The 20,051-nt window shown below is 45.1% G+C and overlaps 1 protein-coding gene across 1 annotated transcript; it reads left to right on the top strand.

The window, feature by feature from the left end:
• The first annotated feature begins 3,935 nt into the window (after positions 1-3,935).
• On the top strand, positions 3,936-13,001 carry MUC20 (mucin 20, cell surface associated). The gene is made up of 4 exons (XM_030330577.1): positions 3,936-4,069; positions 7,778-9,118; positions 11,076-11,167; positions 12,654-13,001. The coding sequence occupies exons 1-4, from the start codon at positions 3,973-3,975 to the stop codon at positions 12,720-12,722; spliced, it is 1,599 nt and encodes a 532-aa protein (XP_030186437.1). The 5' UTR covers positions 3,936-3,972; the 3' UTR covers positions 12,723-13,001.
• The last annotated feature ends 7,050 nt before the right edge of the window (positions 13,002-20,051 follow it).

Genomic DNA, 20,051 nt, shown 5'->3' with positions numbered 1-20,051 from the left:
ACCCCCCAGAGTTGCTATAGAAATATTTTAAAGTAGAAACATTAAAGCAATAGAAGATGTAGAAAGAAATGTAATCTGAACTTCCCTTAACTAAAGCAGAGCCTTCCAAAAATACACCTGCCATTAGTGTCCTTCTGAGTGATTTTCTAGCCAATTCAGTCTGCCATGGAGACAGACTGCCTAATAGAACCTTCTGTACACATGGAAGCCCTAAACCCCCCACCCTTCCACTCCCACTCCTTCTTTATGTTTGGTATATAAACCTTGATATCTGGCTATTCAGTGAGTTATTCAATACTGAGCAACTTCCTGGTGCCCTTGTCAATAAACTTGGTCTTTTCACCTGTTCATCTGTCTGTTCTTAATTAATTTGCAGACCCTCAATCATCAGACCCATGTTGAAGGAGAAAAAAGTTTTTCCTCCCAACAAACCCAGAACAACTTAGCTGTGGCCTGGAGCTGGGCTATATCTCAGTGGTCTAGCAGATTTATAACCTTGTATTTTGAGGACATTTGACCAAGTTGACTCTTTTATCAGACTCTTGGCAGGACAGTGCTTTGGGCTTTACTTGATAACCCTTGTCCTGAGCCAGGTTCATCCCTATAATATGCACTGGTTTCATTGTGGACAGAGGGGTTCTAAACACTCTGATGAAAGAGCCAGACCCAAAAGGCACTGATGACAACTCCATCCTTCCAGTTGTTCAAGCTGAGAAGTCTGTACTTATTCTTGATTTCTGTTTGTTTGACATCCCACATCAATGTGGCAGGAAATCATGTGGACTCTATTTTCAAAATACATCCAGAATCTGATCGACTCCCACTACTTCCTCTGCTACCTCCCCTGTCAGAGCCACCCTCCTGTCTTGCCTGGACTAGGGAAAAAGCTCCCATTCTTAGTGCAGCTGCCAGACCGATCCTTCTAAAGTTAGATCCCATGGCTCCATCTGTTCATAACTTCCCAGGTCCCATCTGTTCCCACCTCACTCGGAGTACCAGTCCCAAGACCGGCAAAGCCCTGTATCATCTACACCCTCACTCTGTCCTCCTATCCCTCAAATCTGCCCCTAGTGTGCTCTAGTCACATGGGCCTTTTGATGCTCCTTGAACTTGCTCCTGCCTTAGGCCTCTGGACCTTTCTCTAGAAGTTCCCACTGCCTGGAATGCTCTTCTCCAGGTATAACTTTCTCACCAATTTCAGGTCAGTGCTCAGCTCTCACCGTGCTATTTCACACAGCAAGCTGTACCTCCCCCCTGCCTCCCCCCAATACCAGGTTCCTTTTGTCTTTTTTCCTTCTTTTCCCCATAGTATTCATCCCTACATAATTCACTTATTTGTTGTGTTCATTGTTTGCCATCTGTCTTCACCAGGAAGTTAGTTCCATGAGGTTAGGGATCTGTTTTACTTAGTGACGTATTGCAAATGCTGGCATATAGTAAGTATTCCATATATGTTTAAGTTAACGAAACCAGCCTCCAATGCTCGCTCAGGGTGAGAGCTGAGTTGGGCTGAAAAAAAAAAAAAAAGTCCAGAAACTTTCTGGATAAGTTTATTATGACCCAAGGGTCAATAGTCATGTGCCGGGGCACCTGTGTGGCTCAGTCAGTTAAGCGTCCAACTTCAGCTCACGGTTCATGAGTTTGAGCCCCATGTGCTGACAGCTCAGAGCCTGGAGCCTTCTTTGGATTCTGTGTCTCCCTCTCTCCCTCTGCCCCTCCCCCGCTTATACTCTGCCTCTCTCTCTCTCTCTCTCTCTCTCTCTCACAAAAACAAATAAAGCATTAAAAGAAAAAAATAGTCATGTGCCCAGGCTTGGAAATTCCCCCAGATGTAGAGGAAAATGGACCCAGCAAAATTCAGCAAACCCAGGGAGGTATTTAGCCAGACTTCCCTCCCAGTAGGTTCCTGGTTAGATCCCATCACAGGCAACTGGGCTGGAGCTGAGATGTTGTTCACTTAAATGATGACAGGAAAAAGGAAATGGTGAGGGGAAGTCCGCGGTGGGCATGAGAAAGGCACCTGAAATGCATCAGTCTGTAGATTAAGCCACTGGCTGCTGGAATGAGGAAGTCCCTCTCCCAGATCTGGCAGGGCAGAGAGGTAGCTCACAAGGGGAGGGAAGTGGCAGAAAGGAGCTGCATTCTTTCTTTCTTTTTTCATTTCAGTGATGTATTTATTTTATAACTGGAAGTTTGTACCTCTTACTCCCTTCACTTTACCCATGCCCGCATCCACCTCTCCTCTGGCAACCACCAGTTTGTTCTCTGTATTTAAGAGTTCTGTTTGTTTTTGCTGGAGTTTCTTCCGTCTTCTCTAGGGGGAAGCCCCACACTAGATCTCATGCTACAAGACAGGGCCAAACAGAGTTCAGGTCATTGCTGTGGCCTGGGGCCTCCTCTCCTCTTCTGAAATCCCCCAGGGGGATGTCCATCCTTCCTTTTGATAAAGTGAAGGATTTAGGTTGAATGGGAGGGTAGAAAGGTTCAGCCTGTCGGGAATAATCTACAGATCAACCATGTTTTTGGAACTGGGGTCCAAGATCTCTGACTCCACGTCCTGGACTGTGTCCCAGGTGGACCTGCTCACGCTCTTCTCATGGAGTCTCCCCCCACGTTCTGGAATGACTCTCTCCTTCTTCCAGGCAGCAGAGTTTTGTTGTTGTTGTTGTTTTTCATCTCAATGTAGGGTGAAGTTCCAGAAGACAGTGTTGTACACCCAATGCAGAACCTCAGACTGCATGGCCAAGAGGACCTTGTTGATGGAAGCCCAGAGAGGGAAAATAACTTGTCCAAGATCACACAGTTCCTGGGCCACTCTTAAGGAAGGAGCTGGAAAGAGAACTTAGGTTTTCTGACTGCACTTTGAAGTTCCTTCCAGCAGTAAGATTTTGTGATTTCTTGATGCTGATCCACTCTACTATAGAGTGGCTTTCGTCACAAAACTCTGGCCCTGACATCCCCCAGGTACCTTGTCTGCTGCCACTGGCTGTGGCCACAGCAGCCCATTCCTTGGCCCCTGGAAGGGGTGACATTCTTTTCTAGGGTATTTGGAAATATATTCTTCAGCCTCATTCCCCTTCTTATAGCCAAATCCCCTAAGCTTCTGTAAGTTGGCACCTTCCCACTTCCCTCCTCCCAGGCTCTGTGACTCCGATCTGCACACTTTCCCTTTCCCTTCTCCTGGCTAGTGCCTTTCCCGTTCCACACCTCCAGTCTGGACATGGTCTTGACTCTGGCAGGGATGCAGAATCACGGGAATCATTGGAAAGATGTTAGAGATCAGAGTCCTGCTCCACACTGTCTCCTGCAGATTTTGGGGGGCTGTCCCTTCTCTCTACTGCTTGAGGATCAGGATAGATGTCAGGGCTCTCATTCATTGAGCACCTAAGATGTACATGTATTCCACGAGCAACCAGTATGTAGCAGGCACTGTGTAAGAGACTTACTCTCTCATGTCGTCCTCACAGAATGGCCCAGCAAGTTAAAGATTACTCCCATTTTATAGATCAGGAGGTTGAGCTTCAGAAAGATTCTTTAATTTGCCCTAGTCATAGAGCTAATAAAGGGTAGGATTAGAAATGAAACCCAGATGTGCTGAACTAAAAGCCTAAATCCCATGCACAAGGGGTGGGAGAAGAGGGAAGGGTTGTAGAAAGGGGGGAAATGTGAAACACTATCTTCCATGGCCTCCCTGGCTGCAGGACTGAGGGGTGAATATCACTGTGGGAATGATTTTATATCTTCCAATCAAACTTCAGAGAGGAGAGTTCACTGGGCCAGGGAGGCAGCAGGGGTATTTTGCTGACAGCCCTTGACATGCACCCTGCTACCTCTCAGCCTGTGCATTTATGATCACCTGGCTGCTTCTGGAAACTACCCAGCCACACCAAGGCAGGTGGCCCGCCCCTCCTCTCTGGGTTGAGGAAGCAGGAAAAGGTGGCAGTGAGAGGCTTTGGGCAGACGTGCTGGGCAATGATGGCCGGAGCTCCTGTTAGGATGGGCTTTCTCTGGGGCCTGGCTCTGCCCCTTTTCTTCTGCTGCGGGGCTGGGGCCCCCGGGAGCTCTGCAGGTAAGGAGGTGTGGGCTGCTCTCCTCACAGGGCTCTGGGTGTGAGTTTCTGTACCGGTAGCCCTTTGTGGTTGATTAATTAGAATTAACCATAAAGCTACATCTGAAGTATTACTATTGTTGATAAAGAGTGTGCAAATGGCAGTGTGTCAGCTTACGCATGTATGACACTGCAGCCCGTAGGATGAATGATGTCCTTGTGCCCTAGCTGCCGGTTGTCTCTGCGGTGATTGTGTGAGGTGGAGGGGTGGGAGGGGCGAGGGAGGTGCCGGCAGGGAATAAATCTGACTAAAGCCAAAGAAAGCAGCTTGACAAGATTCCAACTCCTCCAAGTTTATTTCCTAGCCCAGATTTCCTTTAAAAAACAGTTTTGGGGGCGCCTGGGTGGCGCAGTCGGTTAAGCGTCCGACTTCAACCAGGTCACGATCTCGCGGTCCGTGAGTTCGAGCCCCGCGTCAGGCTGGGCTGATGGCTCAGAGCCTGGAGCCTGTTTCCCATTCTGTGTCTCCCTCTCTCTCTGCCCCTCCCCCGTTCATGCTCTGTCTCTCTCTGTCCCAAAAATAAATAAACGTTGAAAAAAAAAAATTTTTTTTAAAAAAATAAAAAATAAAAAACAGTTTTGGTGTGAAAAGTCCAACTGTTACAGACTGCCTGGGGAGGGCGGATTCTGAGAAGGGCAGGGCTTTTATGAAAGAGACTGACATGGATGTGTCATAGGAACTGTGCCATGCTTGTCACATGCATTGTCTTTATTATTTTTTTAATAGACTTTTTATTGTAGAGCAGTTTTGGGTTCACAGCAAAATTGAGCAGAAAAAACAGAGATTCGGTTCACATATAACCTCTGCACCCCCCCATACCTAATCTCCCCTCATTATCAACATCCTGCATTATCTTTTTCTTTTTTTTTTTTAATTTTTTTTTTAACGTTTATTTATTTTTGGGACAGAGAGAGACAGAGCATGAACGGGGGAGGGGCAGAGAGAGAGGGAGACACAGAATCTGAAACAGGCTCCAGGCTCTGAGCTGTCAGCACAGAGCCCAACGCGGGGCTCGAACTCACGGACCGTGAGATCATGACCTGAGCTGAAGTCGGACACTTAACCGACCAAGCCACCCAGGCGCCCCTAATGACTATTTTTTACAGCAGTTTTAGTTTCGCAGCCAAATTGAGAGGAAGGGACCGAGACTTCCTATATGCTCCCATGCACCATCTTTTTGATCCTCTCGGTAACCTCATGAGAGAGACACGGGTCTTGTTATTACCCGTCTCTCTCCACAAGATGGGACTGAGGCTTACCATCTTGCAACTCATCTGCAAAGCCAGAATGTTATTCCGCATGTGCCTACCACTAGGACCACGTTGTCTCTTGCACGCACTCATGACCTGCCAGGCTTGTGCTGCACATTTTACATTTAATTGAACTTAGTCTTCACAACCCTATGAAATAGGTACCTGTAGCTCCATTTTATAGATGAGGAAAATGCACGCTTGAGCCAGGAGACTTGGTCGGGGTCACATGATTGGTAAGCAGCGGAGTAAACAGCAGAGAAGGGACTCAAACTCAGGATCTATAGTACACATGCCTTCCTCTCTGCTTTTTTGATCTGAGGAATGGACCAAGAAAGCTGCAGCATTCTAGAGCTGTAGAGGATTGGGTAGGCTTTGCTGTGTTTGAGAAGACCTCTGGTGGGTAAGAAACTTGGGTGGGGTTGTGAGAGCCCCGAGGGGTGTGAAGAAGCTACGGGGTTGGAAGCATCAGGAGGTTTCACAGCAGGATGGTATCACAGGGTTCCAGGAAAAGGAAGAAAATACTTCAGGGGAGGTGGATGGTCAGACCCCAAGAGCACCACTGGTTGGGCTCTAGGCTGGGTGGGTTGACACAGCTTTGCTTTCACTGTGTGGGGACTGAGGAAGCTCAGAGAAATATCTTGGGCTTTGAAGTGGGGAGGAGAAAGTATATTCCTGTAAAAGCATGATTGCAGAACAACTAATGAGAGTGAATGCCATGACTGACCTGATATGCATGTGGGGACAGCCTGACATTCTCACTGCATTAAAGTTGGTTGTGTCCTCTCAAGTGACTCTTTGAGAAGACAAGGCTTGGGAGGGATCCTTAGTAATCCCTTACAGTCTTTGGAAAATAGGACTTTCCCATCCCCCTTCTCCTCTGGTCCTCACCATTATGGCAAGGCAGATATGATCACCCTCTTTCACAAGGGAGGAAATGGAGGCCTGGAGAGGCCTGGTGGACTAACTTGGCTAGTAGGAGGCAGAGTCAGGATTTGAACCAGTCATTGGACTCCAGAGCTAGTAGGCAATAGGCCTGGGGCTGGAACCCAATCTCTTGCTTCCTGGCCCAGTGTTCTTTTATTGTTCAGAGAGAGACACAATGGACAAACTGAGGACCTGGGGCCCTGTCCTGACAGCCAGCCAGGGACGAGGTGACCAACTAGTCCTGCACTTCCATTGGGTCCTTGGATACTTTTGGGCCAGTAGATCTCAGTAAAGACCATCTCAAACCATCAGAACCCTGAAAAGGAGGGCTCATATTTTGATTCTTTTCCTTCCAAGAGTAAGGTTACTGGATAAAACACAGGGAATCAGCTTAAATTTGAATGTCAGGTAAGAAAGCTTTTTCTAGCAGTATGTCTCAAATATTATGTAAGAAATACACACACTGAAAACATTATTTGTCACTGAAATTATTGCTTGTTTATCTGAAATTCAAATTTGAGTTTAACTGGGCACCCTGTATTTTTAATTGCTAAATCTGGTAACCCTCCCTGAAAGGGTCCTTGGCCCACTTACAGAGGGAACTCTTCCTCCTTAGTAGATGGGAGAGGCATGCTTATCAGCCCATAAAAAGATCCTGCTGTAGCCTCCCCAGGGCCATTGGTGCCATTCGGCCCACTGTGCATACAATCTCACAGGGTCCATCAAATGAACAGGGATGCTCTGCCCTGTAGAGAAATGCTAGTGGCATCTCTAAGGAGTGAAGTTTGCCTCACTTGGCTCCCTGTTTCCAGTGGAACATGCCTGGTGCATCATTTCTGTAGTTCTGGGATCTTATCCCTGCCACATCAGATGATGGGACCCCAGGGTTCCTTGCTGGAGCCCCAAGGACTCTGCCTGCTCTCTTCCCTTTTGCAGTAGCCACCACCCACTCTGTTTCTGGAGGCTCCTCTCTCCCAGTCCTCCCAGATACCTCTAAATACAAAACCACAGATGTTTCCTGTATTTGAAGAGTTTTCACTTCCATGGGGAAACATTTGCTGGATGAATTAAGTATCAATGGAAAGTGACAAGGATTCTTTGAGAAGGTTCTGAGAGTCGTGATTTTTGCTCTGTAGTTGTTGATTCACTTAGACTTATGCCTCCTTTTCTCCCCCTTGAAGCTGGATCCTGGCCCCACGCATTCCCCCTGATGGCTTCAGACCAATAATCAACTAGATTCTGAGGCTTGCTTGCCTCAAGTGGGTCATCAGAGGACATCAGTCAGGTGATCCCAGTTCCATGGCTGACACATGGGACTGGTCTTCCCAATACCACCTCCTTCTTTCTTGTATGTATAGATGAAAAATGGAGTAAAAACAACTTCCCCTCCCCACCTTCCTCCCAGTAGTGCCCAGGCCATAAACACAAGGGCTTGTGTGAAGTCAGTCCACGGGGACTCATGGCTTACAAAGGTGGTCTTACCCAACACAGGCCCTAGCACCAGCAGACCAGGCCCTTTGGTGACAACAAACCACATAGAAGTGACTACCATGACTCCGGGGATCAAGACAAGTTCACAGGGAGCCTTCCAGATGACTGATCTTGTTGAGACCTCTGTGCAAAGCCATATCCCTTTGGAAACTCAAACCCTGAGCACCCAGACCTTTGATAGGACCTTAATCCTGGCCAGCACCATTTCAGATGCAGAGATCAGGGAAACCAAGACCATTTTTCCTGCAACAGAGACCAGGGCCTTCACAAAAATGATACCTTCCAAATTCATGGTTGTGATCACCACTCCTATGGAGGCATCAGCCGCAAGTGGCAGCCCCACAGGAACTGGAATGACCACAGTTGAGACGGTTATAGGCACCGATCTCGTGGAACCTGTCTTTGACACCCTTTGTACCGATGACAGCTCAGAAGAGGCAAAGAGGATCGTAATTGACATCTTGACATTGGCTCACACCTCTGCAGAAGCCGAGGCCCTGACCTCGGAGAGCAGTGCCTTCTCTGACAGCTCAGTTATGGCCATTGCCACCTCACAGGCCCTGGCATCTGACACCACTGTTCCGGCTAAAGCCTTGCTTGCCTACACCATCACCGACACTGAGGTTACCAATTGCAGCGTTGTAGAAATAGAAACAACTGCCACCACTCCCGGGACCTTGGACACAGATCATGATCCCACAGGAGGAAAGGCCCTGTCAGCCTCTGAGGTGTCAGCTTTGCTTGATTCCACTGAATCAGAATCAGACTTCACCAAGACCATGACATCTGCTGAGACCGTGTCAGGAGCCAGAGGCACAGAACCAGTCATGCCTGATACCACAGTTGAGACCCCGATACCTGTTAATAGCACCATAGAAGGAGAAACAGCAGCAGCCAAGACCACTACCCCCAGCACAACTTCGGTGACAGTCAGCACGAACCCCTTGGAAGAAACTTCAGCCTTCTCTATTGAGACAAGTCACACCGAGGTCTCAGTTACAATCTCCACAGGGACTGGGTCAACTGTGGGCAAAGTGGCTCCCCCTGCTGGACTCTCAGATAGGGCCTACAGCCACACCCAAGCAACCACTAGCAAGAACTCCACCCCCTCAGAGACTTCAACCACAGACAGCACAACCAATGGGTCCATCCCCATCAGCAGGAACACCTTTCCTTCTGTGCATCTGACTGTGGCCAACAGCAGCCCAGAGGCAAATATCACCTTAGTCAAGACCACAGCCTTAGCAAAGACCTTGAAGACAGCCAGCATGACTGAATGGAAGCCCCCAACAGCCATGCCCACCACTGCTCAGACAAGGTGGACCACAGAAGTTACTGCAGGTAAGTGGCTCTTGGAGGTGTGATCTTGGGGATTTGGAGTTGGGAATTTCCAGAATGTCTACATGCTTAAGGGATAGGGAGGAAGGAAGGATCTGGAGGCTTATTCTGAGCCCAGTCTCTGAGGTCACGTCTTCATGATCTTCTAGTGATTCTTGCCAAAATCAGAAACAGGAAGAGTTAGGAAGGCATATGGAAAAATGTGGGGTTGGAAGTCTGGAGAAATAGTTTGAGACCCTGGTTTTGCCCTTAACAATCTAGTGGCCTAGAACAGGTCCTTTTCCTTTCTGGGCCTCAGTTTCTCCACCAGTAACTGCAGGGGGCTGTGTTGCATGAACAATGACGTCCTTTCCAACTCTGCCCTTCTGTGATATTAATGGTTGAGTAACTACTGTGTGCCGGGTGAGGCCCCAAATTGTATTCAAAAGCCACAGTCCTCATGCTCTGGAAACCTCTGGTTCAGCTAGAGCCACACAGAGGGGCACTGTGTGAATGTCTGGCCCAAGTTGCTGCCCCCTGAGCAGCTGGGACCCCATAAGAGTGGGGCTTGCTGGGCTTGGAGCCATAGACAGTGACTTTAAATAAATGAATAAATTGGGCAAACGTTTGGGCATTTAAAGCTACATGTCTGAGACAACAGATACTTCTCAGGGATGAGGCCCCTTCATCAGAGGCTGCTGGGTCAACCCAGCTTCTGGTCAGCCTGGAGCCTCCACCTCTACTTCCTGTCACTGTCCTCATGCCTCATCCCTGTGGTGTCCTCAGCTGGCCCTGCCTCTGTGGGGAGGTGAAATAAAAATATTAATCACGATCACCTTACTGAACATCTTTTGTATTCCAGGGAGAGATCATATAAAAATATTTCACAACCAGTGAAGCATTGGCACTGGCTGAATGTTCTCACTGATGTCAGGCAGTGAACTACGAGCTTTGCATGTGTTATCTCTTCTAATTAAACCTTCAAAACTACCTTATGAGGTGGGTGTTATTGCCCCACCTGACAGGTGAGGAAACAGGTTTAAAGATGCTAGAAAGATAGCAGTGGGACTCCAAATGGAAGTCTGTTTGATTCCAACTCATAACCTCCTATTGTGCTTTTATTTTTTAAAGCTCAATTTATTAATATATCTTTATTTAAAAATGCTTTTCTTTATTACTTGTTGATTAGATACTGCATTGACATGATTTAAAAATCAATAGGTTCATAAGGGGTCAGCATAAAATGTCTTTCTCCCACTGCTGTTCCCCAACTACCCAGCCTCCATCATACACATAACTGGCAGAGTTATTTTCTTGTGAATCTTCTGGCCATGAAATATGCATGTGGCAGCAAAAACAAGAAGGATGAGATATCAATATTGATATCTTTATCAGTCTATATAAATATAGAAGAGCAGTGACTAGATCAGTCCTAACAGTATTCTGAGAGGGGGAAATGACTACAAGAGGGCAGTTAAGGCAAGCAGGTTAGGGCTCAACAAAAGGCAGAACTTGCCTACAGGGCTGCTAAATTGGGAAGGCTGGATCAAAACCTCCACCAACTTGGAACTGGAAAGCATTGGCTGAGGGCATCACCTCCAAGAGCCGGCCTCTCTCAGGCATTCTCCCTGTCTGGACCCTTTCCCAACAGCCCATCTGTGACTGCTAGTCCTTGAGAACATTCTAGATTCACTTAGATTTCTCCTTCCTCACACTACTCTTTTGACTTCTCTGAATGTGGTTGGGGCCTTTTTCACTCTTGTTGGGAGGACTACAAGGAGCCCAGTTATTGGAGAGAAGGAGTCCTCTTTCTCTTTGCAGTGAGTAAATGTAAGCTCCCATGTGAACACTGACACATTTACACATGAGAGTGAGCACACATGTGCAGAGGTGTGGACAGAGGCTGGGTAGCATGGGTCATGTCATGATTCCTGAACTGACTTACCCATATTTTCATCTGCTGCTTTTTTTAAACTTGTAGGTGGGGATGGAGGCTTTTTCCTTCTGCGGCTGAGTGTGGCCTCTCCAGAAGACCTCACTGACCCTAGAGTGGCAGAGAGGCTGATGCAGCAGGTGAGTGGGCACTTTCTGGGCCAAGAAAGTAGAGGAGAGAATTAGGAACTAAGTTTAAGGATCCCTGCTTGGCTTGGCTTCTGTCTGTTTTTCCTGAGTTGGGAATTCCCCTTCTGTGCTATGTAAAGAAATTCTTTCCTTCACCCCCAATTTCCTCAGGCCCTAGGAAGGTCAGGCCCTCTGGCCCTTGGGAGAAGATCAATGATATTAATGGGCAGATAGGCAGGACTTCGGGTTACAAGTAGCAGAAATCAACTCATTGTAGCTTACACAGAAAAGGCAAGGCATTATTGGCTGAGAAAACTAGAAGTGACTGTTCCAGCTTCAGTTATGGCTGTATCCAGCAGCTTAGACATGATCATCAAGATTTTCTCTTTCTCTACCTCTCTTAGCTCTTCATTGTTCAGAATCTCTCTCCATATGTACAGAAAGGTGACTGTGACAGCCCTAGAGTCACAGACACTTCCCTCTCCCAAGGTCTGCTTATTATACTAGGGAAACACTGATCTCATTGGCCTGCAAGGGCCACTATGAGTGACAGCTCAACCACATGGAATGAGAAGGACAGGCCCCAAAGGAAATAGGAATGCTAGGCAGGAAAACACCCCATAGATGTATGCTCCAGATGGGGACCAAGATTGGGGTATATTTGTATAAGTTGGGAAAATTCTCCTAAGACCCAGATCACTGGACAAAGCTTCCAATGGTGGAATTCTGGGGTCAGAGATTATGGGGATAATATGAATCACTGTAAGGTTAAACTAGGTCAACTCAGTCTAGCTCTTGTGCCCACATCTTGCTGCTAGGGGATGAGAAGAGGAAGTATCTGGGCTCTTAAAGTTCTCTTAGTGGAAAGGGGCCCATCAGGACTCCCATAATGAGATCTCTGAGCACAGCATGGGGGTTTTGAATTGGGACAGCCAAAGAAATGACAAATGCCTACTGCACTTGATAATCAAAGTAGCAAGTGTGAATCCTAGTCAAAGAGGGAAGCCAGAATGGTGCCAGATCTGAGTCCCCCAGACTGGAAACTATTTCAGGGTTCAGAAAGAGGCCAGGGAGAGAGAACAGGTCAGGAGCTGAGGCATAGGAATCAGGCCATGTAGGTGTTGGGCACGAGCTCTTGTCAGGAGCGGGACACTGATGTAGGGCTCAGGGTTCAGGACTCAGACAAACAATAAGTTTGGAGCCATATAGATCTGAGGGTGAATTCCAGTTCCTAACTGTGTGACCTTGGGTAAGTTACTCCATATTACTTTCCTCCCTTATAAAATGAAGTGAATACTACCTGCTTTGTAAGGTTATTGTGAGGTTAAATAGCATTGTGTGCATGAAGCACCTAGTGCATGCCTAGCCGGTGGGGGGCCCAGGGAGTGTTGCTGGCCTCCTCCTACGTTCTCTCTCACTGTCCCTTCCTGTCCTTGGCCTGTGGTGAACTCATAGGCCAGGTGGGCTGGAAGTACCACCTTCTTCTTTTGCCCTACAGCTCCTCCATGAACTGCATACCCACATGCCTCCCATCCAAGTGTCTCTGCTGCGTGTCAAGAAGGACTAAGGAACATCAGCTGTGGCCAGGCATGGTTGTGTGCCAAAGGGGGAAGTGCTGCTGGTGGTCTGGGCCCCCCATAGACTAGAGCCAAGTTACTGTGCTGAGATGTACCTGGGAGCTTCCCAGGAGGTCAGCTGGCCTAAGCCCTTTTCCCAGACCTGGCAGCAGGACCCTGACTCACATATGCCTGAGTGTGTGGGGGTCTGGGTGGGGGGTGTTCCAAAGATGTTCTTGGACTTCCTTTGGCACATGTGTTGTGTTTCAGTAAAGAGTGACTTGATCACCCATCTGTCACCTGCTTTGTGCTTCCATTGGACATTAATATTATATTCAGTGTGGCCCAGAGATTATCTATTTTATCAGTATGGGGTATGTGTGGGTTTGTTTGTTTGTTTTGATATTTATATGATACAGGGATTTAGGGCATCTTCCCTTTACCTCCCTCCTTCATTCTCCCCTGGTTCTTGGTTTGGACCTTGATTATAACACTTGCTGAGGTTGGCCCTGGAGCCTTTTGAACTTTGAGCTCCTTTGGAGCAGGGACCATATTTATCTTAGTATCCCCTGAACCTAGCAGAGTGCCTGGCCTGTAGTAGGATGACAGAGAATGTTTGTTGAATTGACCTGAATTTCAAATTCTGGACACAAACAGATCACAAGAAAGTCTGTAATACTCAAGTATTCCTTCCTCTAGCTCATAAGTCAAGTTATTATTATTTAAAAAAATAAATATGGCTAATCTTTATTCTATTGTAAAAAAACTTGCTTATGATTTTCAAATTTTGAAAATTTCAAAAGGGCGGGGTGCCTGGGTGGCTTGGTCGGTTGAGCGTCCAACTTCGGCTCAGGTCATGATCTCACGGCCCATGAGTTCGAGCCCCTCGTCGGGCTCTGTGCTGACCGCTCAGAGCCTGCAGCCTGTTTCAGATTCTGTGTCTCCCTCTCTCTCTGCCCCTCCCCTGTTCATGCTGTCTCTCTCTCTGTCTCAAAAATAAATAAACGAAAAAAAATTAAAAAAAATTAAAAAGGGCTAAGAAAAAAAGACAGAAATGGAAAGAGGAGTAGAAGAGAAAGAAAAAAATTTCTAAAATCCCACCTCTTAAATACAACTATCGTTAATGTATATATTCAACCTCTCTGCTTGGTCTGAGATATCTCACATTCAATATTTCATATATATATATATATATATATATATAATATATATACACACACACATTTTATTTTATTATTCTATTCTATTCTATTCTATTCTAATTTTATTTTATTTTAGAGACAGTGTGTGTGAGTGGGATAGAGGGGCAGAAGGAAAGAGAGAGAGAATCCCAAGCAGTTTCCATGCTGAACATGGAGCCTGATACAGGGTTTGATCCCACCCATGACCCTGGGATCATGACCTGAGCCAAAATCAATAGTCATACGCTCAACCGACTGAGCCACCCAGGTGCCCCCCAAATCAAAGTCTTAATCTTTCCCCCAAACCTACTCTGCCTGTGTCTTCTACATCATGTCAATTACATCCTTCAGTTCCCCAAGCCAAAATTCTCAAAGCCAGTCTTTATTATTCTATTTCTTTCATACTTTACATCCATCTCATCAGAGAAGTCTGTTGGCGTTGCTGCTGTCAAAAATATGCCCACAGCCTGACCCTTCTTCACCACCTCCACTGCTCTCACCTGGTCCGAGCTGCCGTGGTCTCTCACCTGGATTACTAACATCTTCCTAACAGGTCTCCCTCTTTCTACCTTTGCCCCCCACCTCCAGTGTAGTCCCAGCACACCAGCCAGCGCTGTCGCTCTATAATGTAAGGCAGACAAAGCCACTCCTTGGCTCCAAACCCTCCCATTTCATTCAGACAGAAAGCAAGGTCCTATAATGGTCTGCAAAGCTGTATGCAATCTGTGCCCCTCCACCAGCCTCTTGAACTTGCTAACTGCGCTCTAGCAACACTGACCTTGCTGTTCTATGAATGCATCAGGCCTTGAATGCACGCTCCTGCCTGGGGACATTTGCATGCATTGCTCAGTCTGCTTAGTATGCTTCTCCTGCAGATATCCACTTGGCTAACACTTCCACCCCTTCCACCCTCGCAGTGGGTCTGCCTGACCACCCCCGCTGCTTTGATTTTCTTCGTGACATTGATTACAACCTAACATAATACATATTTTATTTCTTTGTCTTGTTTACTATCTGTCTCCCTCAACTAGAGGTAAGAGTTTGTTCACTCCAGTATACCCAGCATCTAGGACAGTGCCTGGCACATAAAAGGTTCTCAGTAAATATTTGTTAAATGAATGAAGGAAATAAGACAACTTTGGATATTCTTGTGAATAAGGGGAGTGTGCCTATTCAACTGATCCCCTTTCTCTTGCAGAGTGGGGCAGAATGAGTTTTATAAAGTAGGTTGGACAAAAATAATGGAAACATTCTTCCCAGCATATTTGATGAGCACCGGCAACAGAAGGGAGACCATGTTGTGTGCTGTGGGGGATTCAAAGATGTCTCTTCCCACAGGGGCTAAGTTAGTAGGGGAAGGCAGACATGTACAGACATAATAAACTGAAAGAATTTATTTACCATATATGGCATATATGGCAAAACCAGAATCTCCTTAATACACAAACAGCTCTTACAAGGCAATAAAAAAGCATATATACCAATAGGAAAGTAGGAGTATAAATGCCTTCCAAAAGCAGGAATATTAGTGCCTGTTTTCCATGAAAAAGAAACTTCACTGGCAAAAAAAAAAAAGTAAATTGATACAATGAGATATTGCTAACTGTGTATCAATAAGTAAAGAATTATAAAAATTATAATTTCTATGTTGATGAGGGTGTGAGAGGGGAAAGAACACTCTTAAACACTGCTTGTGTGAATGAAGTTGGGACAGCTTTTCTGGAGGACAATTTGACTAGCTAAGGCCTTAAAAATGTGCATCCCTTTAACTAATTTCATTCCAAAGGGGTTCTTGAGGAAATAACTAAGAATCTGTGCAAAGCCCAATAAATAAATGTGTTCATTACAGGCCAATGTAATGAACAGGCTGTGTTATAACAGCCAATAAAGGCAAAATACAAAACAAAACACAAATAAGCTATCCCAGTATAGTCATTTGGTTAATAATAGTGTTTACCTTTCGTACTCTCTTTAGAGGTTCCCTCTCCAAAGTCAAAGCTAGTCCTGTTTCTACCAAAGGAATCAAGCTCCCAGCTTTGTGTGCAACGGTCTTTGTGATATGGAGAACTTACCCAGCTCGGTGTCCTGTGTTCCTTCCACAAGAAACTTACTACTTCCCAGTCACGCCTGCTTTCATCCAGAGACTTTGCACATCATGATTCTTGTTCCCTAGAATGTTCTCCTCTCTTCTGGTCCCTTCAGTCTGGAAAACTTCTATTCATGCCTAGAAGCCCCAGGTCACTCAGTGCCTCCTTGTGGTAGCTTTCCCCAAATTCCCTAAAGAAGAGCTAGTTTCTTAGTCTTTTTATGTTTCTGTTATAACACTTACCATGCTACATCATGCTTCATTTACTTACAAGGTTGTTAAGTCATATGCGCTTCAGGACAACTGTAATGTAGTATTCATCTCTGTAGCCACAAAACCCAGCACAGAGCCCTGTACATGGAGGGCACTGGACTGTTTGCTGAATAACTGAGATGATGGGCCCCGTGAGCAGGTGGCCATGAAATGTGGGCTCTGAAAGTTGAGAAAAATGGCATTTAGTGCTGAAGTTAAACAACATATAAATACAATGATATAATTATTATTAAGCTGTACTATAACTAGGCATAAATATATAACACTGCAGTTTTATACACCCAATTCTTTTTTTTAAGTATCTATTACTCATTTTAATTTTCTTTTTTTTATTAACTTTTTTATTTTTTTAAATTAGTTAGCATATAGTGAAACAATGTCGCGACCGGCGCGACAAACACCGAGGTCAGGGTCCTGAGGGTAGGGGAATGCAAGAAAAAAGAAGAGAAAGTTTGGGAACAGGAGGGTCCCCTGGGCTGATGGCCCAAGTGACGGCTTTATTGTTGCTGTACACAATCTTTTATAACCAGACTCTTATGGGTCAGGTCATTCTAAGAATAAACAGGTTTCACATAATCGCTGCCAACCAAAACATTTAGTTCTGTGTTTCTTGTGCATTTTCTAGACAGGTCACAAGACCTTGTTGATAAGATTGCTAGCAAAACACAATTCCCATGTTTGTTTCTATCTGACTCGGGGTAGAAAAAGGGAGGTAGCATTACTGCCAACACCTGCAGACCACAGGCTTCAGGAATTAACTTTCTCAGCCTTGACAAGGCTTTCGTATGCCCTTGAAAGTGGGGGAATGGGAGGGGGAACCACCGGGTTGGCTTGAGTCAACAGGGAACGTTGCTCGACCCGGTCTCAGCCTGGCGCCGGGCCTGGCCTCCCACATGAATGGGAGGGGGAACCACCGGGTTGGCTTGAGTCAACGGGGAACATTGCTCGACCCAGTCTCAGCCTGGCACTGGGGCCCGGCCCCCCACAAACAATGATTTCAGGAGTAGATTCCTTGGTGCCCCTTACCCATTCAGCCCATCCCCCCTCCTACAACCCCTCCTGTATCCCTCAGTTTGTTCTCCATATCTTTGAGTCTCTTCTGTTTTGTCCCCCTCCCTGTTTTTTATACTATTTTTGTTTCCCTTCCCTTATGTTTATCTGTTTTGTCTCTTAAATTCCTCATATGAATGAAGTCATATGATATCTTTCTCTGACTAATTTCACTTAGCATAATACCCTCCAGTTCCATTCACATAGTTGCAAATGGCAAGATTTCATTCTTTTTGATTGCTGAGTAATACTCTGTTGTATATATATACCACATCTGCTTTATCCATTCATCCATCGATGGACATTTGGGCTCTTTCCATACTTTGGCTATTGTTGATAGTGCTGCTATAAACGTGGGGGTTCATGTGTCCCTTCGAAACAGCATGCCTGTATCCCTTGGATAAATGCCTAGTAGTGCAATTGTTGGGTCATAGGGTAGTTCTATTTTTAGTTTTTTGAGGAACCTCCATACTGTTTTGCAGAGTGGCTGCACCCCTGGCTGCACCAGGTTGCATTCCCACCAACAACGCAAAAGAGATCCTCTTTTTGATCCTTGCCAATATCTGTTGTTGGCTGAGTTGTTAATGTTAGCCATTCTGACAGGTGTGAGGTAGTATCTCATTGTGGTTTTGATTTGTATTTCCCTGATGATGAGTGATGTTGAGCATTTTTTCATGTGTCGGTTGGCCATCTGGATGTCTTCCTTGGAGAAGTGTCTATTCATATCTTTTGCCCATTTCTTCACTGGATTATTTGGTTTTTGGGTGTTGAGTTTGATAAGTTCTTTATAGATTTTGGATACTAACCCTTTATCTGATATGTCATTTGCAAATATCTTCTCCCATTCTGTCAGTTGCCTTTTAGTTTTGCTGATTGTTTCCTTTACTGTGCAGAAGCTTTTTATTGTGATGAGGTCCCAGTCGTTCATCTTTGCTTTTGTTTCCTTTGCCTCCAGAGACGTGTTGAGTAAGAAGTTGCTGTGGGCAAGATCAAAGAGGTTTTTGCCTGCTTTCTCCTCAAGGATTTTGATGGCTTCCTGTCTTACATCGAGGTCTTTCATCCATTTTGAGTTTCTTTTTGTGTATGGTGTAAGAAAGTGGTCCAGGTTCATTTTTCTGCATGTTGCTGTCCAGTTTTCCCAGCACCACTTGCTGAAGAGACTGTCTTTATTTCATTGGATATTCTTTCCTTTGGATATTATGTGCTTTGTCAAAGATTAGTTTGCCATATGTTTGTGAGTCCATTTCTGGGTTCTCTATTCTGTTCCATTGATTTGAGTGTCTGTTCTTGTGCCAGTACCATACTGTCTTGATGATTACAGCTTTGTAGTATAGCTTGAAGTCTGGGATTGTAATGCCTCCTGCTTTGGTTTTCTTTTTCAAGATTGCTTTGGCTATTCGGGGTCTTTTATGGTTCCATACAAATTTTAGGATTATTTGTTTTAGCTCTGTGAAGAATGCTGGTGTTACTTTGATAGGGATTGCACTGAATATGTAGATTGCTTTGGGTAGTATTGACATTTTAACAATATTTTTTCTTCCTATCCAGGAGCATGGAATCTTTTCCCATTTTTTTGTGTCTTCTTCAATTTCTTTCATAAGCTTTCTATAGTTTTCAGTGTACAGATTTTTCACCTCTTTGGTTAGATTTATTCCTAGGTATTTTATGGTTTTTTGTGCAACTGTAAATGGGATCGATTCTTTGATTTCTCTTTCTGTCGCTTCATTGTTGGTGTATAGGAATGCAACCGATTTCTGTGCATTGATTTTATATCCTGCAACTTTGCTGAACTCATGAAACAGCTCTAGCAGTTTTTTGGTGGAATCTTTTGGGTTTTCCATATACAGTATCATGTCATCTGTGAAGAGTGAAAGTTTGACCTCCTCCTGGCCAATTTGGATGCCTTTTATTTCTTTGTGTTTTCTGATTGCAGAGGCTAAGACTTCTAATACTATGTTGAATAACAGTGGAGAGAGTGAACATCCCTGTCTTGTTCCTGACCTTAGGGGGAAAGCTCTCAGTTTTTCCCCATTGAGGATGATATTAGCATTGGGTCGTTCATATATGGCTTTTATGATCTGAGGTATGATCCTCTATTCTTACTTTCTTGAGGGTTTTTATCAAGAAAGGATGCTGTATTTTGTCAAATGCTTTCTCTGCATCTATTGAGAGGATCATATAGTTCTTGTCCTTTCTTTTATTGATGTGACGAATCACGTTAATTGTTCTGAGGATACTGAACCAGCCCTGCATCCCAGGTATAAATCCCACTTGGTCGTGGTGAATAATTTTTTTAATGTATTGTTGGATCCAGTTGGCTAATATCTTTTTTTGAGGATTTTTGAATCCATGTTCATCAGGGAAATTGGTCTATAGTTCTCCTTTTTAGTGGGGTCTCTGTCTGGTTTTGGAATCAAGGTAATGCTGGCTTCATAGAAAGAGTTTGGAAGTTTTCTTTCCATTTCTATTTTTTGGAACAGTTTCAAGAGAATAGGTGTTAATTCTTCCTTAAATGTTTGGTATAATTCCCCTGGAAAGCCATCTAGCCCTGGACTCTTGTTATTTGGCAGATTTTTGATTACTAATTCGATTTCCTTACTGGTTATGGGTCTGTTCAAATTTTCTATTTCTTCCTGTTTCAGTTTTGGTAGTGTATATGTTTCTAGGAATTTGTCCATTTCTTACAGATTACCCATTTTATTGGCATATAATTGCTCATAATATTCTCTTATTATTGTTTTTATTTCTGT

Source organism: Lynx canadensis, chromosome C2 (assembly GCF_007474595.2).
Source record: "Lynx canadensis isolate LIC74 chromosome C2, mLynCan4.pri.v2, whole genome shotgun sequence".
In the NCBI taxonomy this organism is placed as follows: domain Eukaryota; kingdom Metazoa; phylum Chordata; class Mammalia; order Carnivora; family Felidae; genus Lynx; species Lynx canadensis.
Note: the sequence above shows the minus strand (reverse complement) of the source record. Positions and strands in the feature narration are given on the sequence as shown.